This window comes from Hippichthys cyanospilos, chromosome 21 (assembly GCF_059441005.1).
Source record: "Hippichthys cyanospilos isolate Australia breed blue-spotted pipefish chromosome 21, RoL_Hcya_1.0, whole genome shotgun sequence".
In the NCBI taxonomy this organism is placed as follows: Eukaryota; Metazoa; Chordata; class Actinopteri; order Syngnathiformes; family Syngnathidae; genus Hippichthys; species Hippichthys cyanospilos.
In genome coordinates, this window is record NC_142389.1 from 2,582,287 (window position 1) to 2,609,733 (window position 27,447).

Sequence of the window (27,447 nt, forward strand, 5' to 3'; positions counted from 1 at the left end):
CGTTTGGCCTGGTGTACCGTGTTTTGCCCGGTGTCTTCGTTTTCAAGACATCCCAACCCAGAGTTATTTCTTGAAAATTACAGTTATGCGCGTATGAGATGGGCTTCCCCTGTGTGTAGCGGCCTCTGGCAACGCAGTGTGGTTGGACGGACTTGTTTGGTGTGGCAAAGCGCTGTCAGAGTTTCCGAGGGGAAAATGACTCAGGATGAACCTCAACTCGCACTTTGGGAACAACAGCCCGCTTTCCCAACGTTTTTTTTTTTTTTTTTTCGTTTCCGAACAACCATTAAGGATTCTCCTGTTTATTGAAGCTAGAGATAAAACTTGAAGTAGATAGAACCTCCTCTAAAATGCCGATAAGGTGTATTTTTTTATTTCTCCACCATCCTTAAATGTGATTTTGATCATTTGTCGTGTAATTTGTGCCACTCCTATGTTGTAATTCTGCAGTTTCCAGCCCATAACAGCCGGCTGGAATGTGTTGTGCGAACCCATCGGAATTGTTGTTTTAGTATCGCTATGACAACAATATACAGTGGAATGTCCGAGGTCAAACACCGCAGGCCCTAGAGGACAACTTCCCTTAAAGGCATTAATGTCCTCAGAACAAATTGAAATTCTTTTATTTGTATCTGCAAAATCTACTGTGAATAGTCATCAAGCTAATATTGACATTGGTTAAGCGGCACGGAGTTCATTGTGAAATCCTCATGTTGACATTCTTTGGTTCTGTGATCAAATCTTGGCTTTTTGCGAGAAATAATCACATGATCAATTCCATCAATTTCATCGATTGTTTTGTTTTGCATTAAAGCGGGGATGTCAAACTCGTTTTTATCATGGGCCACCTTATAGTTTGTGTCAGAGACCCGGTATGACTGTGAAGCCAAAAAAATTTCCCCAATGGAAGGGCCAGAGAGTGTCATGTGGACAAAGAAATTTGAGGGACTCCATTATTAGTGTTTGGGCCAAGACTCTGCTTGTCAGTCATTGACTAAATGTTTAGTCTTCTTTATAGGGCGTGACAAACACACTTAGACGGCAAACATAGTTTGGCAAGATGAGGCTTGTTCGTGTGACTTATTACCCAAAGTCGCTTGAGATTGAATTTCGACGTGTTTGAACCCGAAACTGCCAAACAGATTGAGTTTTATGATCGCCGATTCGTAAGATTTGTTACGTTTTATGAAACTTTCAGTAATGCCACAATTCTATGTATTTATCCAAAAATTTTGGAAACACTATTTCATTCAGTTCTAAGCACGTTATACTGCAGTCACCAACAGGGGGCAGTATAATTCATGCTTCACACCAACAGTACTTACAAGCCTGGATTCATGAAGTTATTCTTTGCAGAGGATAAAGAATATATGACAGCGAGCCAGAGATGTGAAAATCCGGTCCAGAGAGTAAAATTTCTGCCTTGGTTTGTTTTTTAGAAGCACCTGTGGCTAAAAAACAAACTATTGGCAGGGTTTTTTCTTTCTGGACCTGGTTTTACCATCACCACAATGAGTTCTATTATCTTGTCTCGTCACGGTTATATAAAACAGCCAAAGATGCTAATCATGTTAGCATTAGCACTAGAATAGCAGACTAAAGGCTTGAATCTATGTGGTTGTTTCAAAACCACGAATTGTCCAAGTATTGTAAAGTTTTATTTGTTTTTTACGCGACTTCCTGTTGTAATGTGAAATCTGTTCAATCGAGGTTCCATTGTTCGGTCTCGAAATCTTCCATTCGTGATTCCATTCACAAAATTGGAACCGACTATGGAATGAACGTGAAACAAGTAACGTGGCGTTTTAATTTGTGTTGTTTTGAAAATACCACATTGCTTCTTCTTGAATTCTAGCACGCATGCCCATAAAATTATTCAAAAATACGCAATGTACATCAAGGCCTTTTTTTTTTCTCCTTCAGGGAGTAAACACATCCTGTATACCTGTTCGTCAGGTGCTTATGTAACTATTATGCCCTCCTGTTCAATCGCATTAGTGAAATGATATTTGAGCTCCATCCTACGCACAAGAGTGTAGGTCGTTTCTTTACGTCACCGTTTCTATTATGTCCAGTAACCCCGATGCACTTTTTTTTTTGTTAGAGTTGAACTCAAGCATGTATACGTAATCATCGAGAGAGCAAAATCACCAGGAAGCGAAACATACATCCCTGTTCCACATATGCCAAGTGCTCCATGTTCAAAATGTATCTACGAGAACATCTTGAAGCGTACATTAACTCACCAAAACGACGCCGCGCTTTTGGTGCGAACAACATGAGTCACTCCTCTGACTCAGACCACCACTTGAAAAAAACTGAGAGCGTGAATAGTTTGTCTATATGTTCCATTAAATTAGCCGACAGCTCATCCAAGGTGTTCCCCACCTGAGAAAATATCTTTTTTCTCGTATATTTTCTATCATTGCCGTCATCTGTCCCAGATTGAACGTTATTAGTCTTCTCCAGGGTGCATTTGTTTAGGTGTTGACTGCTCCGCTAACTAAATAAGGCTGAGCAAGGGGTGCAGTTGTTGTGTTCGGATGTCATTGTACGTAGCGGGATCTCGATAACGCTATTGTTTGGGTTAAAAACATCCCCGACCCTGCCCGTGTTGATACGTGATACACGCTGACTGCACCGACTGACTGACTAAGCCCTTCGAGTGAAACTCTGCCATTGTTTTCCGCTTAGTCAAATGTTTCTTACCGAAATAGGTGCAATTTGTGTTATTTATTTTTCATCCATGTAAGTAAATGTGGTCAATTTTAGAAGATAGGGGTGGAGTTAAATGCTGTATTTTTAGAAAAGCGAATCAAGCGTTATCGGAAAGGGAAACGTCTGGAGTGCAAGTTTAATTAGCGTTTTCAAAGTATGTGTAGTGGCAACACTGCCACCCAATGGTCACAGTTATCACTACAGTGCTCAATTGGGTTAATATTAGATAAGCACGGGTCAAGGGTGTCGGTTACCATCCGTCAAAAACGTATTTGACGAGAATTTTATTATTTATTACTTTTATTACTATTTTAAAAGACGAGATTTGTCATCCACGGCGCTGAAAGAGTTAACCAGCGTGTTATTTTGTGGGTCAAACTGACCCATTTGAGAGTTCAAGTAAATGTAGTATTTTCTGCCTCTGCTTGAGTCTAATCAACATCTGCATTAAAAATTGAATTTGTATGTATTTTTGTTACAATGTTTTTCTTCAATTCCAAAACTTTTATGACAAATAAGCAAAACCCGGATCAAAATGACCCAAGAATATTTTTGCTGTTTCTGAAGGAGGAAATAAAAGTGGAGAGCAATTAGTTTGATGTTTTTTTTACATTTACTCTGTTACATATTTTTTGCATACATATAATTTTGTGTACAATTCCTTATGTGATTCATTTTTCTTTGTCAGAGACGGGAGTTAGGTCATGTGATATTTTGATGATGAGCCATGATCAGTTGTTTGTTATCTGAGGCCTGTCCAACTGTGATGTCATTTTCAGTCAGCAGCACGAGGCCAAGAAGCCGCCCGATGGATAAAAAAAAATTGAAACTTATCTATCCATTGTCAGCAGTTTGAAAAGTTCATATTTTGTTCATAATTAATCCGACGACAAATGTATTCTTTATATTCGATTTATTGCTTAGAAAAATCCACTCGCTGTCAACTGAGAACATTTGTGCAATGCTCAGGTAATCAGCAATCAAGGTAACTACCAAACACAGATCACCTGTTTTCTGGCTTTGGTCGTGTGACGTTCACAACGCCAGGATTTCTGAGTTTGGTCATGAGATGTTTGCTAGCTGAGCCGTGATTGGTTGTTACCTGAGCCCAAATTATTTGTGATGTAATTCTAGTCCAAGGCAAGTGGAAAAATGTGTTTTTAATGTATTACTTCAACATGAGAAATAGTAATTACGATCGGAATATTTGTTAAAAATGGCTAAATATGTTTAGTATCCTTTTGACGGAAGCTTGAGTAATTGAAGTCATATTATTCTGACGTAACCGCTTCTGCTTCGTGATGTTTATTTTCATCAGATGATGACATCGTGTCACGTGTTTTAAAATAGTTATTAAATAGCGTCCACTAGAAAGTTTGTGCGTTAATTATGTAAACGTCTCAACGAATCGAGTTTTCCTTGATGACGTCACACGCTCGCAGGTGGCTTGGATGGAAGAGTTTTGTGCGGGGAAGAGGAGGAGGACAGACTGCTTTGCTTTGCACAAAAACACCTCCTCTCATTGGATAACTGTGACGCTCGGTTTGGGGGGTGGGGGGTTATAAATGAAGCGATGCTGGAAAAAAAAAAAAAAAAGATTCTAACGGTCCGTGTGCAAGCAAGTTGACAGCTCCTCGACGTCTTATCACTCAACATGAACCGAATTGTTCTCCAGCTTTTCGCCGTGGGAGTCTGCTTTGCAATCGGTAGGAGTTTTCTCTCCTCGTGTTATTCCTTATTTAAAAAAAAAAACATATACGCCTTTATATTTATATTTTAAAAACATTGAATTTTCCGAACGCAACATTTCGCTAGTGTCTGCCTTACGTAAATAGAGCAAAATTGCCCGCAGGCATGTTTCCAATATTGGTAATTTGTCATGCTTATTGCGCTACCGAGCAACTTTTTATTTCTACAAGCGCCCTCGCAAAACACACAAAAATCAGTACACGGCGGTACTTTTCGGAGTGTTGTGAAGCGTTTGTAGCGTGAGCACATTTTGCCAGGGCGTGTGCACGCTCCCGGGGGAGGGTGGGGCCGGGGCCCCGAAAAAGGGACAAATTGGACACTGACCAGTGACACACCCTGAAATAAAAGCTACACTTGTTTACCAAGTGCAACTCGCAGACTGGCGAGGCTATGACCGGAAATTAAATTTGCCTACAATTTTCCATTTTTGTCTACTTCAATTGAGTTGAAGCGTTTTCCAAATGCGATAAGAACCGCATCATAGTCACGCTACCGGACAGACAATCGCATCATTTTAAACCAAGCTTTTGCCAGTTAATGTTTTTTTTTTTTTTTTTTTTAAACGTTTGCTCTTTATACATATTTACTAGTATGCAACAGCAGTTTCCCTTCCACTTTTAATTGTATACAACCATACTGACAACAAATAAAGGAATTTATCATTAAATACAACTAGCAGCCACAATGTTATATAGGATAACTGATTATTATTCCTGCTGGTGACTTTGTGTGTCCTCTTGTCGCTAGTAGCAACTTTGTTTTAGTTTTTAGAATGCAACTTTGTAATATCACCAATAACATTTTTATGTAACGATGTAACCAGGAACGGACCATTAACACAAAATGACAAATTTAGTTACAACAAAATTTAAAGTGACCTACAAATTAGATAATGCAGTTACAACGAAATAAAAAAATACTCAAAAACAAACCAAAATGCATTGAATTTGTGGCAAGTTTTTTTTTTTGTTTATTTTAATGTTTCAACCAATGTTAAGCATGTCAACAATTTCTCAAAGGGATACTCGACTTATTTAGCCATTTTCAAGAGTAAAAAGGTAATACCTTAAGTATTTTTGATACCCTTCAAAAACACACTTTTACCAAAAATAACTCAAGGCTCAGGTAAAAACCAATTGCAGCTCACCTGCTTGTCATATGACATTCACAAACTGAGCTGTGATTACCTGAGCCTTCAGCACGGAAACATGGAAAGCCAACATTTATGAAAGGACATTTTTTTGTGGTAAAAGTGGATGAAAAACCTGCAGTATTTCAATTTGGTTGCAATTTGTATTTTCATGCATTAATATACCAAACCTGGGCTGTCAATGGAATATTTTTGGAACTGTTTATCGATTATTTCATAGATTAATTGAATAAATTTTTTAATAGTGTACTGCAAAACCTTTTTTTCTCAAATGCTGAGGGGAAAAAAAACTGGTACAATTTTGTCGGTAAACCACTAAGAAACTATTAAACAATATCCCAGGGATTAATAATGTTAAACTCACAAAACCTTTCAAAACCTGAGTTACTGGTTCTTTTATCGTTATTCAAAGTAAAAGCAAGATGTTTGCGAACGGTCTGAAAGACGACAGAAATCCGAATAATTACTGCTTGGAGGCTGAAACGAGAACATTTGTACAATTTTAGGTTAAACTCTCTAAATCAGGAGCTTCAAACTCATTTTTATCATCGGCCGCATTGTGGTTTTAGTTTATATTGGACTACGGTATCTTTGAGCAATTACCTTGACTTGGAAGACAGAGAGCAGTGGAAAAAATATTCTAAAAGTTCTAGACAAGTTTGATATTTTTGACAGAAACCTGAAGCCACAATCAACATTTTGCAGGCCACTTAAAATGATGTGGCGGGCCGAATCTGGCCCCCGGGCCTTAAATTTGACACCCGTGAACTAAACGATTACCAAAATAGTCGATTGGTGTGATGATCCCTTACTTGTCGATCATTCCATTGCCTGCTCTTTTCTACACAGAATTTCTGCAAAATCTGAAAAAGTTTGAGATGGCGTGACCTTGAGGCAAAAGCTTCTTTTCATAACGGTGTAGAACTTGGACGCCATGTTTTGCCAACGCTCAAAGAGCGACGCGCGAAACCGTACGCTCAAAACAATCAGCTGTTACTTGCAACTGTCAACTCTGCAAATAATGACCTCTGAAAACTCGACTAAAACTATAAAAACTGTTTTTGTAGCGTCCACGGCCTTTAAACGTTGCTCCGAACGAGTCAACAACAACAAGACGAGGGCAAGTTAGCAGATGTTCACCGTAGAACAAGTAGCGGCACCTCTGCGCGCGCATGACAAGCTTTGCCCTCACGCCATTTATCACATGCTGGGGTGAGGCAGCAATGAGCTTTCCCCAGACGCTTTTGAAAAACTGAATCACGTCCCGACTTGTCAGACCATGGCATGAGAAATTCCTCACCTCATAACAGTGGAGGCCCGTGTCTCAAATTGCGTTTCCGCGGAGGATTTGCACAGTTCCCCTGACAAGTAACATTTGTTCTTTAAGCTATTGTGTTTTTGGTGATATTGTTCCCCTTTTGTTTCCCCATTGTCTTGATTTGGATCCTGTTTCAGGCCACACCCTGTGTCAGTCAGTGACCCTCTTTTATTTTTGTTTTGTTTACCCTTCCCCCCCCACCATAGCGGCGGCTTTTTGTGCCGTCAGGTGCTTTGTTTAACGTTAAGCTCTAATAACATGCCGCTCAAATAGCTGTTTTCCATTAAAGGCGATTCATCACAGCTAAGGCCGTTGAACTCAAGGGAAATTTATTAGTTTCCCCACTAGATGCTTGGTTTGATTTAGTTTCTTAACGTGTCACAGGCTACTGAAATATTTCCAACTGCATCAGATTCCAGCTAAATATAAATGTACGTCTGGCCCTCAATTTACATTTACACATCTCCAACACATCTCCAAATGTGCCTTTGTTTCAGGTATAGCATCACAAATAAACTGAAATTGTTGTTTTCGCGGATATTAAACGAGAAACTTGCAACGGACTACTGTGATACATAGAGGAGCTTTGCTTATTTTCTGGGGGTTGGTACTATGAAATCTATTTTGGTTTGGAATGCTGCCCCAGTGCCTCAGCTGTAGGTTCGCGATGAGATGGGTCTTCCATTAAAACCAGTCAAAAACAACACAAAATGCCCGACAACAAAATGTTCCTAAATGCTTTTGAACATTTAGGGAGGAAGCAAAAATACATTTTCCCTCAAGTCTTTTCAATAATTATCTTTAATGCGTTACTGGTGACTTCGGACAAACTGATGTCTAGCGCGGTGCACCCCCACCAAAACCGGTTTAAAATGTTTAAAATTGCCATAAGTGTCACCTTTGTGTCAACACGCTACGTTTTGTCCAGAGGAAATCATAAACTCCCAATAGTTCATTAATGCCACAAGAGGGCAGCAAATTCATTTTTTCCCTCAAATGAAACACTTTCCGTTCATTTTTTCCGGTGATACCAACTTGCCAAAAATAGCACAAAAGTAATTATTTTATTGTCATTTAACACATGCAAACCAAGCATTTGCCCCCTTAAATTAGCCTTTGCCAAACTACTACATAGGAAATATAAAATGATTGAATTTCAAAGCAACTATTTGACGCAACTTAACAGTAATGTTAACCGTGATGCTAGCACAAAACATACGGTGTCCAAGCAGGCCATTAATATTTAAACCACCCAAAAAAAGGGGGGTCTCTGGTCGCCATGGTAACGACAGTTTCCATCAAGCCCGTTCACTTAACACAAAAGAAAGTTGAAGCTATTATTTTCAACTCGTATCTAAATAGCTGCAAGCCACATTCAAATGTACACAAATCGGTAATGCTATCCACTTTGTTTGCGTTACATATGGCAGTAGGTTTAACATTCAAATGCTTCTTTTTCTTAAATGTTTAGGGAATAATCCCACCACACCCCTCACCGGGCTTTTAACTACCCCAATGAGGTGTTTTGTACGCCACGCCAAAGCCTAATGCAAACTACTCCAATTTGCATTCGCACACCTGACTTGCCTGTGCGTATTTATCTTGGAACCTTTCAGAAACGGTAACGCCGTCTTTTATCAGCGTGTGTGATTATGTCATATGTTTCAATTTGGAATCATGATTTTTGTGTGCGTGGAGCAGCTCATTGTGATTTTTACTGTCGCCGGTTGGTCATTGTTTGCTCTCGTTTCCCACAGCTTTTTAACAAAGGAAAGCTCCCTGCAAGGAATTCGGGTAGTCTATTTTTATGGGCTTTCTGCCGCGAGGAAAGGTCATACATGACCGATCCTGAGAGACCAATGAAATCTGAGAACAATGACAGTGGGTTCTCAGTAAATAATTGACTGAAACTACATTTATGCTGTTATTTATTACGTACCGTTTTGTTTTGCACCAATAACACAATGTATCTAAATTTAAAAAATATGATAGAGGTTGTGGGGTTTTTATAAAGTGAGATCCCAGGGCTCATAGCATATTTTAAAACTGTTTATGGTAATATATCTAAGTGAAGCGTCTCGTTTACTGAAGCAACACATCACTGTCATTCGTGACATCGTTTAATGCCGACCGTTTATCCTCACACTGAATGAAGGAACCAAAACAGGTGTGTTACTGATAATAAAAAGGTACAATATTTTCAAACTGCTGCACTCACTAAGAGCTGTTCCTCTCATCAAATCCGTCCCGTGAGAAAAGTTTGAATAAAAACAGTTCCGCTCACGGTTGAATTATTTACTACAGATGTTGATTGTCTGGCTGTGTGCTCCCAAACACACATTTTGCCATTTTCTACAGTAAAACGTAAATAATACAGGAAACGTTGCCGTTTACTCGGGAAAATCTCTCCTCCTCAACTTCGGAACCAAAACTAAACTAAAAGACATGGATGTGGTCGTCCAGTATTTCTTTTTGCACAGGTGGTATAAGAGCGTGCTATGGTCAACCGGCCTCTCGCAAGTAATGTTTATCTGCTCGGGCTGGGCCGGTGTTGAGAGCGCAGAATGAGCAAGGAATGCGAGGAATGGGGGTGTTAGGGTGAAAAATCAACATATTAACATGGTTAAAATCTCCAAAAAGTTCAACTCCATTGATATGGCACGTTTAACTATACAAGCTGCTTCGGCCCACTATTTTGGAACATTGCTGCCCTCTAGTGGACACCTGAATAAACAGATGTTTTGAAACCCCACCTTTTTTGGAGATCTGTGCAGTTCATTCCACCGACAGTAGGGAGCATGAGAAGCCTGATACTGAGTTTTTTTTTTTTTGTCAAAGCCACACCTAAATGTTCATAATGACCCTTTTTCCAGCTCAGCCCCCAAAAGTTTGAAGTTGATTTTGAGATATTCCTCTGGCATTGTTAATATTGCAAGACTAGCTAGATAATTCATTTAAGTACATTTAAAGTGTTCTTATATCAGTAACTTTCCTAATAATTGGGCACCACGTCTTAATATCAGTGATGTCATCTTTGTAGAACCCTATCATGTATTAGAAAAAAATAAATAAATTAGGTGTATCTATTTCCTGTGGTAACCTAACTGCAAACGTCACAACCAAATTTGAAGGCGAGTCAATGACACGAACATGGAAATTTACGTAGTTTTACTTTAAGTTGACGCGTTTGGTTAAAGAATTCAAACTGTATTCGTCATACAGACTGTAAGAAAAAAGTACCTTTAAGAATGAGATTTCGTTGTTTTGTTCAACAGTTGTAATTACAGGAAAAGAACGCATTGAAGGACCAAAAAAAAGCAGGCACAACGGATAATTTATTCATTTATTTGATTTTACTTAAGTAACTGTCTTACAAGATTCATAGAAAATAGTTGTCGCCGTGATTATTAGTGAGTATTGAAAAGATTAATTTGTTAAATGTTTTTATTTGACAGCACTAATCAAAATATTGTCACAAATTTTCAGATTTTTTTTTTAAAAACCTTTCCATGAATTATCTGTCAACCAAATAAAATATTTAAAAAAAAAATAGATGACGCATGCCTGTTCGTGTTGAGCAACTCTGATCTCAGTCTTGTACAATGTGTGTGTGCATGCATCTCATGCATTTTTTTTTTTTTTTCTATCAGGCAAGCCCCTTTTTTTACATGAAGTGAAGATTTTCCTGACTACTCATTTCTGGAATTCAAGAATTGAACATCTTACAAATTGACAAACACGTAGATTTGATGGAGTTGATGCAGAGGGTCCCAACTGGCCAGGGCAGCGAGTTTGACACCAAGTCATATATCTTGTTGAACAGGAATTCCATGACAGCTGAACAAAAGAGCCTGACGAACTCGTTAGCCGGCATTTTAAAGATTCAAAACCGAGGCAGGGTTTCTGGGTTTGTTTAACGTAAACCTGCATGAAGTCATCAATACCGGAAGCCGCATTCTGATATATATTTTTTTTAATCTAGTACGCTGTTTATCGAAATGCGGTGAAAGAAACCTTTCGATTTCCACAGAGTTCATTTCTATGAATGCGGGTGTAAAATAAAACTTCCGATGTTTGTGCGCATGCCGTACAACACACGCGTGCGCATGAAATTCAGTAATTGCCCTTCGAAGGCGTATATAATGCGGCACATACTGTACAGTCAAGGTACATACATGTCAGTCAACTGTCATGATGCGTCAGGTTTCAAAATTACTACCCGACGTGTCTCTCATTCCAATACCATGAAACAAACGTGCAATCTAGCAAGGCGGTTTGAGTCGGTTGCCTCATCATTGAATACGGTTTGCATTCTTTACAATTATTTCAAGATTCTTTTGTTAAATTCGCTTTCAATGCACGAAACCACAATTTGTAATTCAAGGGAAAACATGGGTGGTCCACCAATATTACGAACAAAAGTAGGCGCTTGCATTTGCAATGACGGTTGATTTTATTTAAATAATTTTAAAACATAATCCACTCTAAGGTTAATCTGCTATAACTGTATATTTTTGCTTGAATCATTCTTAATATACCAGAAACGATCCCATTTAAAATTGTGTGTCAAAGAATATGCTTGTGGATTTTAAGTGTCTACATGTGTTGCTGCATCCTGTGGTCAAATATGCGCATGTGAGATGTGTTGCGACACTTTGACATTGAGATGCTAGTTCTGTTAGCACGTCTATGGCATTTTTCTGTGTTGTTCCCATTCAGCTAGCGGACACACGAAAGAAATTTGTGTTTTCCTTGATGGTGCAATGATCTGATTGGTTTATTTTGGCCGCAAACAAACCTTGTCGTCTTTGCACCTGCTATGGTGTTTATAGTCTCTTAGTATATTAACAAGTGCTATCATTTTAATGAACTCTTTTTGTATCTTCTTCTCAGGCCACGCGCTGCAGTGCTACGACTGTAAAATTGGCTTCTGGAACCTGTGCGTCACCAAGAAGGTGACATGCGAAAGCGGGGAGCATTGCTTTAGCGGCAAAGGCAAGGCGGGTAAGCTGTTCGGACGCACTGCAACTGGCGGACGGCATTCTTATCAGCTATTTGCATCCGTTGAGAAAAAAAAAATAAAAAAAAAAACATCCGCTGTCACTTATCTCGTTCTGGAATGTCACCGGGAGGCATTCTGAGCAGACGAATTTCACAGCTTATTTATCAAGTCATACCAGATGTACAGATAAAGCCGCACCTGCTCTGTTATCCATTACTATCAACAAAAAAAGATTAAAGTTTCATATTTACGTCATTGCAAGTTGTTTATTTTCACTTGTTCTGCTTTTAAGCCAAATAGCAGGTCTACTAAGACAGTCAAGCGGCCGTTACTTGGCACTTCTACAATATTAGTAGTATTTTATACAGTCAGAGAAACGCCAAGTTAATTTTTGAGCGGTTTATTTATTCTGCTGTGGACGTTCCCATTGAACAATTTAAAAAAACAGTCAAATTGTATCTTGTTTCTACCAAAATGAGTTAGTGTCATTTTCCTATAGTCCATTTGAACTGATTGAAATGCTTGTTTGAAATCCTAAAATCCCAAGTTCTCTACGACGGAATCCTTATTTGACACCTTTCGAATGAAAGACGTGAGCGTTTTTCTGTCGTTCTCGCCGGAGCCGATAAGACGAGCGCTCGAAACCGGAGTTTCCGGCGCGGAAATTTCCCTTGGCGATAGTCGGCATTCTCGCCATTCCCCAAATGTCTCATCCCGTCTTGACGCTGACCGTGGTTCTCGTTCCCCAGCCGGCTTCCTGGACGTCTCCATGAAGGGCTGCCTGGCGGTGGCCGAGTGCAACCGCACCAAGGATGTGAATTTCCCCTCTGGCAGCAACACCACCATCTACAAGCTGACCAAGACGTGCTGCAACAGCAACCTGTGCAACGGCGCGCCGGGAATCTCAAACGGGCCGCTGGTCCTGGCCACCCTCACCGCTTTGCTAATGGCCAACATGCTGGTGTAACGCTTACGGGACCCTCCTTTAAACAGAAGGGGACTTTTTTTCTTTTTCTATTGTATATTGACGGTCTCAAAAGCATTTCTACGACGGCTCGTTTCACGTACTTGTAGATTTATACCTAAATTGCCTCGGTCGTCTTTTGACAGTATCTTCACGCTGATAAATCGTAACCGGCTCGATTCTTAAATAAACGTCCGTAAACTTTTCTCTCACCATAAAATGTGTTGTTAGCCCTAATTCCATTTTTTTTTTTATATATTTCTTTGTAAAATTTCTTTGCATGTCCCCGCAGAAACACTGTCAGATCAAAGTCCTTATTAGGAATGTCTAACGGCAAGGTGTGAAAGTTTGACCCCGTTTGTTAAGTAACAAGGAGACAAGACATCAAACTGAACAGGTAATGCCAGAACAAGGATGTCAACTTCAATCCAAATCATACATGAACAAACTTCAAATGGACACTTGCTTCAACTTCTCCCAAGTGTGTCTGATCAGTGTGTGAAGGCTCATGAAAAATTGGATCGTTAAGAAGATGCAATAAAGTCATTAAATGGGAAAGAAAGCTGTTTTGTGTTTACTGCAAAGATTGCAAATGAATGCGGTTTTGTTTTTGGGCCCGCTCGCCGCCCGGCGGGAAGGACCCGTCTTGCCTGTTGGGGCTCCTGCGGACAAGCCAATGACAATACCGCAAATGTTAGATTAGTGTCCTGTTTAAATTCATTAGCAGGCCTTCACGTTTGTTTGTTTTTTTTTTCCTTGTAAAATTTACCTATTATATTGAAGACTTGTGTAGACTATATTCATATCTCAATTTTCATCTTCAGAGACAAGCCTGATTATGTGAAAATGCATATGGGTTTATTCAGGCATGCACATGTGGTACGCGGGTATGAATGCATGACAGAATAATGCGTAATGTCTCGCTCTTCACCTACCTACTTTGATTTTTTTTTTTTTTTTGCTGAAAAGTGGTTCCAAGATTTGCCGTGTCTTGAAGCTCACCTAAATGTGGCGCTGGCTTTGCCGCTCATATCTTCAGCGGACTCAATTGGTGCGTTTCATACAGGCTCGAATATTTTCAGTCCTCTTTTGAGTATGAAAATATTACATGAATTTACCGCAACTTGTGGCTAACAAACAAGCTAACGGAGAAGCGATCGCCCTCTTGCTGGGTGCCGAAACAAAACGAAGGAAATATACAGGCACCCAGGGAATACACGTATCAAACTGTGCTTATTAGGAAAAAAAAAAGTTTTCCAAACTTCCAGAAGCAAACTTATCTTATCGTCGAAAGTTGCACTTCATTGCATGCTTCGTTTACAATAGGTGAAGACCTACAGTATTTACTTGAAGTTTTAAGTGTTGATAGACTCGTGACTCAAACCGTGATATATATTTGTAGAAATTACAGCTTGTGTTCTTTTTGTCTAGATGGCAATGGCGCAGAGAAGAAAAAACATTCGCTTTTGGATTCAAGCAGCACAGGAGAATACAATTTAGCATGCGCATCCCACGTATTCTTCTTCTGAGGATATTTCTTAGTTTACTGAAGCGGCTTGGACTGGCCGTCGCGTACCGCGTATCATTCTCGTGAGGTTTCGAACGAGATTGTTTACGTTGTCACTCCAGCATAGGTGTCGATCTCCAGTCCTCGAGGGCCGGCGTAAATTGAACACCGCATAAGGATTTCCACGGAGCGAGAGAGTTCACAACTGACCTTAACATCAGATTGGTTCAGGGTGCTGCGGAATATAAAATACCAAGGTGGAATACTGAAAATCGAAGACCGGCGATGAACTCCTGAGCAGACTGGCTCATATTCAGTCTTATTTAGAGGGCAAAAGTTCATCTTGTGCCTGTCATGGATGACTTCAATGCTGCCACTTCAGATAGCAAATCTACAGCAATGATGCGATGACTCTAAACTTATCAAGTACAGCATTATTGTCTGATAAAAGAAGCAAGTGAAGTGTGGCTTGCGACGTATAAATATATATATATATATATATATATATATATATATATATATATATATATATATATGTGTGTGTGTGTGTGTCTATTAATTTACTAAGCTGCAAGGACTGTGAATCTACACACCCTTGACACTCCTTTATTTTAGTGACGCAAAGCATGGAGAAGACAAAAGCAGATGAAACCGCACCACCCCGTATCACCCCCTCCCCTTTCCTGGCCCACCGGTTTCTGCGGGGGTTAAAACCCTTCCCTCAAAACAGCTTCATCTCTATTTGAAGCACGAGAAGTGAGCCAAGACCCTCAGCGAGGCGTTGATCAGGAACATAGCGAAGATGAGCAGGATCCTTATCGGAGTCATCGCGGCACTTGCGTGCGTCATGCTTGGTAAGAAGCTGAAATGATAGGAATGGCGTCTGGGATCATAATTATAGTATGTGTGCCGATTGAGCGATAAAAAGGAAAGGTTGTAGTATTATTTGAAAGACTGATTACGTCTTGGAATTCAAATTCAATTGCGACAATTTGCAATTGCTGAATTAGGGTATTTAATTTTGTAAATGTACTTTTATTAATGATCATGTCTACATAAGGCTTCCATTTTGTGTATTATAAATGTAAGTTTGGATGGCGAGTTAGTAGAAAGTAAATGAAGTGAATTACTTTGAGGAGAACACGTCGGGGAAGGTGTGAAGATTATTTTTTGGTATTTTAGCCAGAAACTTGAAATCAAATCAGCATTCCGCATGAAATGATGTGACGGGCCCGATCTGGCCCCCGGGCCTTGAGTTGGACACCGGCGCTGCGAGTGAAACCTCCATATTTGTTTATTGTACGTGCTTCAGTGGAGTCCCTCACATGCAACGAGTGCTCCTTTGGTTTGTTGGGTTTCTGCGTGTCCTCGTCCACCGTGGAGTGCGCCACCAACACCTCCCAGTGCTTCACCGGAAAAGCCAGTAGGTCCCCTTTCCATGTCTTTTCCATGCCTTGTCCACCTCGGCGTCACACTTCCGTCCCCCCCCGACAGCTTTTGTGTCCATCTCCTCCTCGGTGGGCTTCAACACCCAGGGATGCATCGAAGAGGTTAACTGCAACGTTACCACCAACGCCACCCTGCTGGGCGTCACGTTCGAGACCAGAGTGGACTGCTGCTCGACGGAGGAATGCAACCCGGTCCTAGTGGGCGGGGCCCCGGCCGCCAGGGCGTCGCTCGTCACGGCCGTCGCGGCCGCCGTCCTGGCCTCGGCGTTGGGAAGCCTGCTGTGATGCGAGCCGCGACCCCCCGCCACATGGAAGTGTCTTATCATTTATAGTTGAGCACGAGCCGTAGAAAAATCCTCGGAAGTTGTTTATTGACAAAAAAGTACGGAATACGATGTGTAAGGCGATCAATGGAATGTTTCAGGGAAACGTTGAGAAAACCTTCCACTGTGTTTTGAAATGATTTTTTTTATTTATCCGTTGTATACTGCGTCAAAACTGAAACCCGTGATTTGAAAATAAAATACTCTAACTAACTAACTTCCTTTTTTGTTGTTTTTTTTTAACTTATTGCATTGGAACTCAATGAGATCCAACGCTCTTCACTGGCTGTTGTGTTTGGAAACGACGATCATCTTGACCTGTGATTGGCTGGCAACCGGTCCGTTGGTTCTCAATGGGGGGTCCGCGGACACCTGGGGGTCCATGGCTTGACTGCGGGGGGTCATTTTATATTCAATTGTATTCATGACTCGAGAATTGTTTTGAAATTTGTCAAATAGACCCGCATAATGAAGTAAGCATGCCTGCTATGTATTAAAAAACACACATATATATATATATATATATATATATATATATATATATATATATATATATATATATATATATATATATATATAATTTTACGTCAGCACAACTATCTAAAACTAAAAATAATGACAACGTAATGGTTAGGTAATACAACTTAATTGTTTCTTTTATATGTTAAGTAAGCGTATCTCGAGGTTTCACTGATACATTCTGACAATCGAATCCTCCTTGGTTTTTGTCGTACTTTTCCCACCGATGCGATTGACGTCACAGATCTGTTTGGTTTACGTTTGAAGAGCAAAAATGGCAGAAAAAGAAGAGTACAAAGTAGTGCCTGTAACTGAAAGAGTGTTGGGGACACAGTCATGCTTGAAATTAAAAAACGTGGACCCGCTACTGTTTTTGAAAAAGAATGTTTCCTGTGTGCCCATAGATGTGAGTGATGTGTGGCTTCTGACAAAGAAGGTTCATCCCCAGCAAGTTAAGTCCAAATTTGGGAATCCTTGAAAGACTTTCATTCATCTTATATCCAAGAGACAAGGGCCGAAACCTGAAGAGTGGCATTTTTGCTGACGTTGGTCTGACGTTGACTCGTGTGTTGGTTTCTCACCTCGTCACCTGTCCCTTCAAGTACGCCATTAGCCTAAACCGAAAGCGTTATATTATCGGACGATCGTTTGATTTCAGGAATACCATGAACCACGGTTGGAAAACAGTTATTCTCCTGGCTACGGTCGTAGCTGCTGGTAAGTTGACAGTAACTCAGAAGTGAAGTGGCTGAAGCTAATGTGAATTTAACCTGTTTCTTAATGTTTAATTTCAGGAACTTATTGTTCATCTAAAACTGATTGACATGTTGGCTTAAACTTTACAGGAAATTTCAAGGGTTAGGGTTTAATTTATTGACTGCTACTGTGTTTTCTTTATACTTTATATATATATATATATATATATATATATATATATATATATATATATATATATATATATATATATATATATATATATATATATAAATTCCAATTAGAAAATGTTATTTATTCATTAATAATGTAATAGTTCACTTACTTGACTTCAGGTTCAGTTCACTTCCTATTTAACAAAGATGTTCCTATTTAACAATAATGTAAATGTTCAAAAGTTCATTTGCTTCTCAGAGTTAGCTGGGATAGGCCCCAAATCCCCATGACCCTGAACAGGAGGAGTTATTCTCATGAATTTAGTTGTAACCCTAACACTAACCCTAACCCTAACATTAGCTACATCTACACAATCCATTTGAATGGATTGATCTTTGGATTTTCTTCAATTCTGGCCCTCATTAGGCTCATAGCTAAGCTAGAGCTCATCAACTTGAGGTGAGGCAGGTGTTCACACCCTACTCAGGTGGCCAATTAATTACATGGTGTATATAGAGACAAACCTTTCACACGTGAATCAAGCAAGCCTTTAAGCTAGCAGACTTTTTTTTTTTATATAAAAACCCTAATGTGGTTTAAGAATAGTACATCGAAAGTTGTCTTTACAAACAAAATATTGCTCGGAAACCAATCCCCCTTTCACCCGATAAGAAACAAGAATAATTATTTGATATCAAAACAACCGCTACACTTTTTAGGTGTTAGATCATTCGACTGCAAATGTCTTGCAAAAAGTCAGCTCGGACTAGCCGGGAAAAGAAAAACTGTGTTTTGTTGTTAATGTTGTTGGGTAACATTTGATTTTAATTTGAGGGTACCAAGGGTCATTTCAGAAAATCTTTTTTTTCTCCCCTTTTCCTCACCTAACAGCACACAGCCTGACCTGCCGCCAGTGCCCCGTCGGTGTCGTCAATCTGTGTCTGTTTGGCAGTGACGTCACGTGCAATAATGCAACCCAGAGCTGCTACCGCGGAAATGCACGTAAGGAGACATTTTATCTTTTATTTCCATTAAATCTACATATTCTGGCTCTTGAAGGGCTGTGACATTTTTATTTAGTGTTACTGTTGTTGCATGTCAGTCCAAGTTCGTACCGAAAAGATTGTAAAAATATGCATTTAAGATCATTAGAGATTAACCTGAAGTTAGCATTTTTGCTAACTGTTAAAATGTTATCATGCTAGCTTTGGCAAATGTTTATCAAATAAAAGAGAAATGGCACACAGCCTTTTGTTGTATCATCTTTTACAGACGTTTTTCAAGAGTTTTTATGATCGTTTGACATATGAGTCATTTACTACAAATAGAATCGCAATAATCCGCAACAGGTGTTATTAGTAAATCTGTATACCTACTGCTGCTATAGCATAGAACATCTTAATCTTATATATTCAGTACACAACTCAAAATATTAATTAGTCTTTATTTTGTGTACGCTAGATGAAAGGTCCCCAACCGTCGGTCCGCGGCCCAATTCCAGTCCTTTGAGATACTCGTACCGGGCCGCACCTGAAATAATGATGTTTGGAACTGATATAGTTTACCCTTAACAGTTTATTTATTTGTGCTGTGGTTTGCTTGATCTTGTTTTTTTGGCGCCACCTCTGGCCGCTGTTGATATTACATTTTGTTGTGAGGAAGGGCGGTGATTGTGGGTGAAACCATGACAAACACGTTCTGTTTCTTCGTGAAATCAAGAGTGTCTGTAAGTGGGAGCGTGGCCCCAAACCAGTTTGTTTATTGATCCCAACAATGTGACTGAGTAACATGCAAGCTAATGTTAGCTCTTATCTTCAGCATGTTATATATTGTTTACTTGTTAGCATTTTCCTTTGTGCCAGGTATTTCCCCTTCCTATACGTTTTTGTGTATTTTCTTCTTCTTTCTTCTTTACACTTTTACAAAATAAATGACGTGAAAGCCCGAGACGTTGAAGCTTACCCAACGGAATCGCTATATGGCTTATTTTTCTGTTCTGCTTTTTCAGAATTCAATTCCACAGGGAGCTTCACCCTCCAAATCCGCGGCTGCCTGGACTCCGACCTGTGCGGGGATGTGCTGACCGGCGACATCTTTGGAAACGGTTACACCGCCTCCTTCGAGTGTTGCAACACGGATCTGTGCAACGGCGCCGCGTCTGTCCGCCTTTCTGCGACGGCGGCCGTCTGCGTAGCCGTTTCTTCACTGTGGGCTATGTGGCTCGGAGTTTTCTAGGACTCGATGTGTTTTCTACGATAAAGTCTTCGCTCTTTGCACGTTTGCCTGCGACAATTGATTTTTGCACACTACTTTAATTGCGCAAGAATAAGGGATTGGGAAGATATTTCAGTAAAGTGAACGTGCAGCGATTGTGCTTTTTGAAACAAAGAAAATGCATTGATGCAACATTAAGTCACACCGGTCCTGACTGAAATTGAAATATTTAAATTGCAAGTTGTTTAATCTGCAAGTCAATGCTGCGTGCACAAAAATATTCAAGTGTGCTACTGTAATTTCATATCCCATGATAAGTGTAATAAATCAAGTTGAAATGAAAAACCCGAATTGTATTCGAGCCTTTTGTATCCCGGCAAACAAACTTTTGAATGAGTGAAATGAAAAATTTGGGAAGATGATAAATGATATAGAATGATACACATTATCATTCCATATCATTCAAAGTAATGTCAAATATGTGAGCTGAGCATGTTACTATTGGAATGACTTGAATCTGTGAAGAATTGTAGAAATGACATAGGAACCCCTCCAATAATGTAATGAATTGTTTTTTTCTATATATTTAAATGGTAAAGAATAAAATATTTCGGGACGAGAACATTTGCCTACAGTAAGATGAACAGTTTGAAGTTGGAACAGTTTGAATTGGTCCAAATATTTTGAAATTATGAGAAAAAGAACCCAACTTTTTTTTTCCATCTTTGTATTTCAATGGTGAAAAATATTCATTTTTAGTATGAATTTTGTGCATCTTGAAAATAATGCCAAACGTGAATGTGTGAATGATTTCATCTTCAAATAGGGACTGAGAAATAAATGAAAAAAATACATTTTGTTAAAATGGTGAATTTTTGGAATGATGAAAACATTTGCCCTGTTTTTGGACCATAGCGAAATAGAAATCACGCGAATCCGTTTATAAACGAACTAGTGAATCACGTACAATATTTCAAGGTTGAATTCAATATTTTTCGAAAGGATTTCTGCATGTTTGTTTGATTTAAAATGTGACGTTCCCCCTGAAGTTCCTCCAAGTACCCCCATTTGAGAACCACCGTTCTAGTTCATATGAGATTGACCTCAATGAGCCGTTTCATGTCTAAAGATGGAAAAATGCCTGAAACAATCCAAGATGGGTCCAGGACCTACAACGAAGGGCAAACGACGAGCGAGAAACGAGCAAAAAAAAACAATGACGTCGAAATGAAAGCGAAACATTGGCAAAGCGCTCGTACTCAGGTGCCAATTTGAGATGTTTCAATAATGTCACTACAAAAACATCTTAATAACAGCCGCTGCTCAAATCTGAAATGTCAGCTTAATTGGGTAAACCGCACCAAGCGAACCGTTTATAAGTCATCCTCTTTCTACCTCAAACGCATTCTCGCATCTCTCAAGCTTGGGATAACAAGAAGATGATGATGAACAACTTCTGGGGAGCGGCAGTTCTTCTGGCTACTGCTGTAGCACTTGGTGAGATGAATGAATTTTATTTTATTTTATTTTATTTTATTTTATTTTATTTTATTTTATTTTATTTTATTTTATTTTGATTTAATTTAATTTAATTTAATTTTATTTTATTTTATTTTATTTTATTTTATTTTATTTTATTTTATTTTATTTTATTTTATTTTATTTTATTTTATTTTATTTTGATTTAATTTAATTTAATTTAATTGCATTTTATTTTATTTTATTTTATTTTATTTTATTTTATTTTATTTGGGTCTCAGGTGATCTGAAATTAATCTGGGGAGAAAGACAAAAACATTTTGTATTGCCTTTGCACTACTTAAAAATAATTACCGAATTTATGGGACGATAAGCCACACCGGTATATGAGCTGCAGCAGCAAAAATTGAGCATGAAAATAATTTTTGTCACAGTTAAACCCCCCCAAAAACTAAGAAGGTGCAAATTCTTTTTTATGCCACTTGCATCGGAAAAAAACTGTAGGTCGCCCTCTGTAAATGCAAGAAAAATGCATAGTGGTCAAAACATTAACTTGAGTTGAACAAAGCAAATAAATTAAAAGTTTATTCATTTAAAGTGGGGGTAGGCACCAGCGTTTTTAGAGAGCTGCATACCTGCATGTTTTTTATGTAATTTATCGTTGGATATTCACATTATTTAATGTTAAACGAATGTTAAAATAACATGAACTTGAACTGGACAAACGCAAAAATAAATAAAATAAATGTCATTTCTAGAAAGACTTTCAACTGTTAACCATTGCATTTTTTTTAGAGGTTTTATGCAGGTTACAGTTTAGTCTAAAGCTGAAAAAAATGATCAACTGCACCACATTGTCTAAAATATATATTTTTTTTAAATGATGCCAATCCTTTTTAATGCAATTACACTTCACAAGATAAAAACAAAGTCGCTTCTCCGATGTCATGCAGAGAAATCATCTTGGTCATCTGGTTGACGGTTTCTCAGAGAAATTTTGACCTGAGATGAAAAAGAGATAACTAGACCGACTACTCCATGAGTTAGTTGATTTTGTTTTTAATCGTTTGACAGCACTAATAAAAACAGAACCGAAATTTACCGAAATGCATGTTAGAACAAGCCACACGGTTTCTGGGAAAATGTCTGATTGTAGCCTAGGATGTTGTGAATTTCATTTGATTTATTATTTTTACTAAACATATAAACAACAAACATATAATAAGCACATTTTAGTAAGCACGAGCAAACAAACAAAAAAAAGATACAAGTAAAAGAAAGGTTAAGGATTCCATCATTTTTTTGTCCTGGCCCGTTTTATAAGTTGTTTTTGTATTTTTTATACTTTTAGGCTTTATATTTTCGAAGCGCAATTCAAAAGCAGGGTCAGGTTATTTTCCATGAATTGTTTATTCGTACTTTTGTCAGATTCAAGTTTTTTCTGGGATTAACGCGAAGCATGCCAATCATTTTGTCCAAGGGCGTATGTGACGCCGAACGAGATGTTATGAGAGGAACTTCTGGTAGGGGAAAACAAAGTCGTCTTTTGACTTTTTGATTTCCGAATAGGACACTGCTTGACCTGCTTCGACTGCCCGGTCAGTACTGGGGAAATATGTTCCGATGAGGTCACGTGTGATGATGAGACTGAAAGTTGCCTCATTGGACGAGTAGGTAAGGAGACAACCCTTTTTTTTTTTTTTAACATTAAATGACTGTGGTAACTGAATCCATCTTTTATCACATTTTGAATGTCTTTTTACGCTCTGCCTTTTTTCAGATTTCGGTTCGGAATCAGACGTGTGCTTACTATTCACCGGCTGCGTGTCTAAAGACCTGTGCGGACAAACTCAACAATTTGAATTGAACGAGTTTGGAACTACGGCCACGGCCACCGTGGATTGTTGCGACACCGAACTATGTAATGGCGCCGCGTCCATCCAGCTTTCCCTCGCGCTAGCCGTCTGCGCCGCCGTTTTGTCACTTTGGGCCATGTAGGACTGTCTTCCTACTTTTGAGCCGCCATTGTCCTCGTTACCACGGCGATCGTGAATAAAAGAGTCATTCCTCGCTATATTGCATTTTTCACGGCTTCACTGCATTGCAACAGAATACGGGAAACAGCAAGCAAATTCTCAGGTGACCTGCGCATGACCTTAACGGACCAATCGGGGAATTGGCAGTGACTAATCGCTTTTTTTTTACTAGTTTCACTATGACTCAATATGACAATGGATGACAATGAAAGGGCATATGAATAAAATCAATAATTGTCTGCTTCTTTTGATATTTTTGTTCTGTTTTGGGGATAATCTTGGGGTAAACTGGAATGACTGTATCTGCTACTACAATCATTCAACAATCAGGGTTTGACAATATGAGATGTTTGTACAGACTGCAAACACGAATGAAACATTTAGTCACCTCGGTGTTGTTTGAAGTCACAAATACAGAAATTGAACCTTAATGGGCATTTCAGTATGTTGTACGTCTATTTACAACAGCGAACTGAATTTCTCGTCGCAAACTCATCAATAAATGAAGCAATTATGAAAAACCTAACAGACTGGAGACTTTTTTTTGGGCCTAACAACATCCTTTAATGTCAATACAAGGGAAATATGTTTTAGTTCCCCTACTGTTTTAAAAAATGAACTATTAATAATTCATTATAAACTTTGCTATTAAAGTGTTTTCCGGCTGTGTTTGATCATATTTGAATAAATGCTGTACTGCAAACTGAACAACTGAAGAGTTTTCCTCCTATGTGTATTCTCACATATCCGATTTAACTCTTTCGGTGCCATGGGCGTGAATTAATCAAATATGTTTTGTTTGTTTTTTTGATGAAAAGGTAGCTGACACCCTTGACTAGTGCTTATCTAATCATACGCCATACGAACACTCTAGTGATATCTGTTCTGTTTCTGTTTATTTCGGAAAATGGTTGAAAGCAACGTCTGACTTTCATTGGCGAAATTCCACCGAATTTTTATTTATTATGACTTTTGTCACATTCAAGGTATTTCTCCGACCGATGTGAATTTTCTTTCATTAAACAAAAAAACAGCAAACATTTTGTCCACGTGTGTAACTAGGTGTTTTTTTCCTTCTTAATGTATGTAGTTGGAAGCTGTTTTATGTCTCAGGAGAAAAAAATGCCTGAAAAACGGGTCCATGAGTGAACATTACACGCCCCCAAAAAGCCTGCAGTGCAAGTAAAAATGAAAGCGAAATAGTGATACAGTTATTGTATGTATAGTATGTGGGCTCAAGCTTGTAGATGTTATCTCACGAGTTGCTTTAATCCTCTTCGAATCAAAAACATCCAATGAGAAGTGCTCAAACTTGAAGAGTGGGATTATTGTCCGCTCGTGTATTTCATAGTAACCGCGGGGTATATAAGTCGTCGTAGCATCTTAATCGATAGGACTCTCGCATCTCCCGAGCTTGTGATCGCAACGGAACAATGAACAACTTTTGGAGAACGGCAATTCTTCTGGCTACTACCGTAGCAGTCGGTAAGATGGATGTAACTCGTTGATTTGGTTCGCTTGGATTTTCTTCATCTGAAATGGACATTCTTTAACATTAAAGTGATGAAGCTGAGCGCTAAAAGAATGCAATAGGGTGGCAAATTATTTTTTATGCTACATGCATGTGAGAACAAATCTGTAGGTAAACCTCTGCTAATGAAATCAAAAAATATATGCATGAAAATAAATGACTAAATTAAAAATCCGACAGAAGGAAAAAGTAAAAAATGAAGAGCATGTGAAGATTGTCAGCCCAATAACTGCTAAATCTTAAATTTAAATAAATAAAATAAAAAATGCCTTAATGGTACAATAGCTAAAAGTAGAGTGATATGCTAAATTTATAAGGAGCTTGCTAGCCACAAAAGCAACTCAAGTTTAGCCTTCCACATAAATGCAAAGCACCCAGTTGCACCCAGCTGGACAGCGACAAGGACGCAAATGTATGGAGCCATAACAAAGGACTTTGTCAAACTAAACTCTTGAAAGGACGGATTGAACGTGTTACATTGACTTTCTAATTATTTCACAATTGACAAAAAAAAAATGGCGCCATTCCTCCCGATGGTCAAAACTAAAGATTATAGCCGGCACTTGGGACTTGTTTTTTTTTCCGAGTATATACGTGACATGGAAAGTATGAGAGTACCAAGGAAAACTTCTGGGAGTTCTGTTTTTTGACTATATAAATGTTGTTATGTTCTCATTGAACAGCTCGGTGCCTGATCTGCTTCGAATGCCCCGTCAGTACAGGCGACGTATGTTCGGATGAAGTCACGTGTGACGCAAACGAGCAGTGCGTCCGTGGAAGTTTAAGTAAGGAGACGACCTTTTATTTATCGATTGATTTCTTTTAGGTGTCTGTGGTTTGCATTCCTGTGTTAGCCATTTGTATTTGTATTTTGCACGAGGTAGCTAACTATATTATTGCTGTCTCTTTATTGGTGGTTTCTCTTCTTGAATTCCAACAAAAATAAACAAACAAACCAAAAAAGAAACAGCAGTTTCGGAACAGTGGCAGGTGGTGAATTTCGTACTTGGGATTTGTTCAAGGAACTCATCAGTGTCACATTGTTATTTGTTTTTTATGTTATCCCTGTTTCAGCGTTTGGTTCTAATTCGGATGTGGAGGTACTATACACCGGCTGCGTGGATCAAGCTGTGTGCGGGCAGTCGTTGAATTTCACCCTCTTTGGAACAAATATCAAGGCCGCCGCCAAATGTTGTAACACCGACCGATGTAACGGCGCCACATCCATCCAGCTTTCCATGGCGATAGCCGTCTGCGCTAGCATTTTGTCACTTTGGGTCATGTAGGAGCCGCTCTTTCCTTTTTCCGCTTTTGGCCTGCTATTGTACTCTCTCACCTGAGAATCGTAGATGAAATGGTACTCCCGCCCTTCCATATATCGCTGTTCTTTTTTTTTTTTTTTGGGGGGGGGGGGGGCTGTTCACTGCACTGCTGATTATTTTTAAATCATATTTACATTCTGCATTATTTTCCATGAATAAATTTGTAAACGGAGACTGCCACAGAGAATCTGCAAAATTTAGGCTGGCTTTACATTTAAAATGGACTTCATGTGTCTGTTGTGATTGTGATTTATTTAGTTGTTTTGTCATCTTGGATAAAATTAAATGTATGGCATATATTACTTCTTTCTTAGTCTAGGATACGGCCGGGAGTGTATATCACATAGACCACGATACGATATACGAAACACATATACAAAAATAAATAATCATAATCATTTGAATTAGGTGTGTTTGAGAGAAAAAAATGGAAAACATGCAGGAATTCTGAAGATTTCTAAGAATTGATGACATGCTTTGTGATGATACATCTGGGGGAACAAAAATGCAAACAAAGAAACAAAACTTTGTTTCCGTGTGCAAAAGAAGCACACAAGAGAAACGAGACTTTCAATAGCTCATGTCGGGCTCATTCACTGCCATTAAAAAATTGGAAATGTTGTCAACTTTGTACATTGAAAACCCAAAGTTTTATCATGCATTTTCAGCTTTTTTTTTTGTTTTGCATGAATCCTTTCAACGGCAACTCACCAACAGGGTGCAACAAAAAATTTTGTGTTGAGACCCCAAAACCACCTGGAGGCGCTAGCGGGCAATTCATGACTTTCGCAAGCCTTTCAAGTGGCCTTCGAGTGGCTCGGCCTGACTTCCATGGTGCAAAGTTCTTGCTGTGCATTGTGGGATATGTAGTTGGGCAAAAGGCTTTGATAGACAGATAGCGCACTATCAACAGCGGCCAGAGTCGGCGCCAAAAAACAAAGTCTAAGCCAAACAAGGCAAAAATCTGTACCTTAAAAGATAGACAAAATCAGTTCCAAAACACCCAAATTATTTCACCGACCCCCAAAGATCCGCAGACGCCACATTAAAAACCACTGCACAAAATCATCCCAAGCATCATTAAAATCGCCGGCGATTATACGCGCTTCATTGTATTTCTTTTTAAAATGAGAACATTTTGATTCAAATATCTGTAAGCAGTTATATGATGTTTAACTATAAATATTGCAAGCTATGTCAAAATGGTCACGTAAGTGGCTCCTCTGAATTTATTAAATACAATACTGACACCTGCTGACTGAGATATGTCATGACTAAACTAACTTTCCATCCACCA

General features: G+C 39.0%; 3 protein-coding genes and 2 long non-coding RNA genes across 5 annotated transcripts; all 5 read left to right on the forward strand.

Annotated features, from left to right (window-relative positions):
* Window positions 1–4,264: 4,264 nt before the first annotated feature.
* spaca4l (sperm acrosome associated 4 like) lies at window positions 4,265–13,463 on the forward strand. Its single transcript, XM_088405756.1, has 3 exons — window positions 4,265–4,424; window positions 11,829–11,939; window positions 12,687–13,463. The coding sequence occupies exons 1-3, from the start codon at window positions 4,373–4,375 to the stop codon at window positions 12,902–12,904; spliced, it is 381 nt and encodes a 126-aa protein (XP_088261882.1). The 5' UTR covers window positions 4,265–4,372; the 3' UTR covers window positions 12,905–13,463.
* A 1,633-nt stretch (window positions 13,464–15,096) lies between these two features.
* Window positions 15,097–16,396, forward strand: LOC148406134 (uncharacterized). Its single transcript, XM_088405755.1, has 3 exons — window positions 15,097–15,262; window positions 15,721–15,831; window positions 15,903–16,396. Exons 1-3 carry the CDS (start codon window positions 15,211–15,213, stop codon window positions 16,139–16,141), a joined length of 402 nt encoding a protein of 133 aa, XP_088261881.1. The 5' UTR covers window positions 15,097–15,210; the 3' UTR covers window positions 16,142–16,396.
* Window positions 16,397–17,255: 859 nt separating this feature from the next.
* LOC148406135 (uncharacterized) lies at window positions 17,256–20,370 on the forward strand. The gene is made up of 3 exons (XM_088405134.1): window positions 17,256–17,415; window positions 18,460–18,570; window positions 19,577–20,370. The coding sequence occupies exons 1-3, from the start codon at window positions 17,364–17,366 to the stop codon at window positions 19,801–19,803; spliced, it is 390 nt and encodes a 129-aa protein (XP_088261260.1). The 5' UTR covers window positions 17,256–17,363; the 3' UTR covers window positions 19,804–20,370.
* An 825-nt stretch (window positions 20,371–21,195) lies between these two features.
* Window positions 21,196–23,159, forward strand: LOC148406136 (uncharacterized). Its single transcript, XR_015863953.1, has 3 exons — window positions 21,196–21,279; window positions 22,831–22,935; window positions 23,042–23,159. It is a non-coding gene; the product is annotated as an uncharacterized LOC148406136 (long non-coding RNA).
* Window positions 23,160–24,612: 1,453 nt separating this feature from the next.
* On the forward strand, window positions 24,613–27,405 carry LOC148406137 (uncharacterized). Its single transcript, XR_015864048.1, has 3 exons — window positions 24,613–24,782; window positions 25,512–25,613; window positions 25,903–27,405. It is a non-coding gene; the product is annotated as an uncharacterized LOC148406137 (long non-coding RNA).
* Window positions 27,406–27,447: the final 42 nt, after the last annotated feature.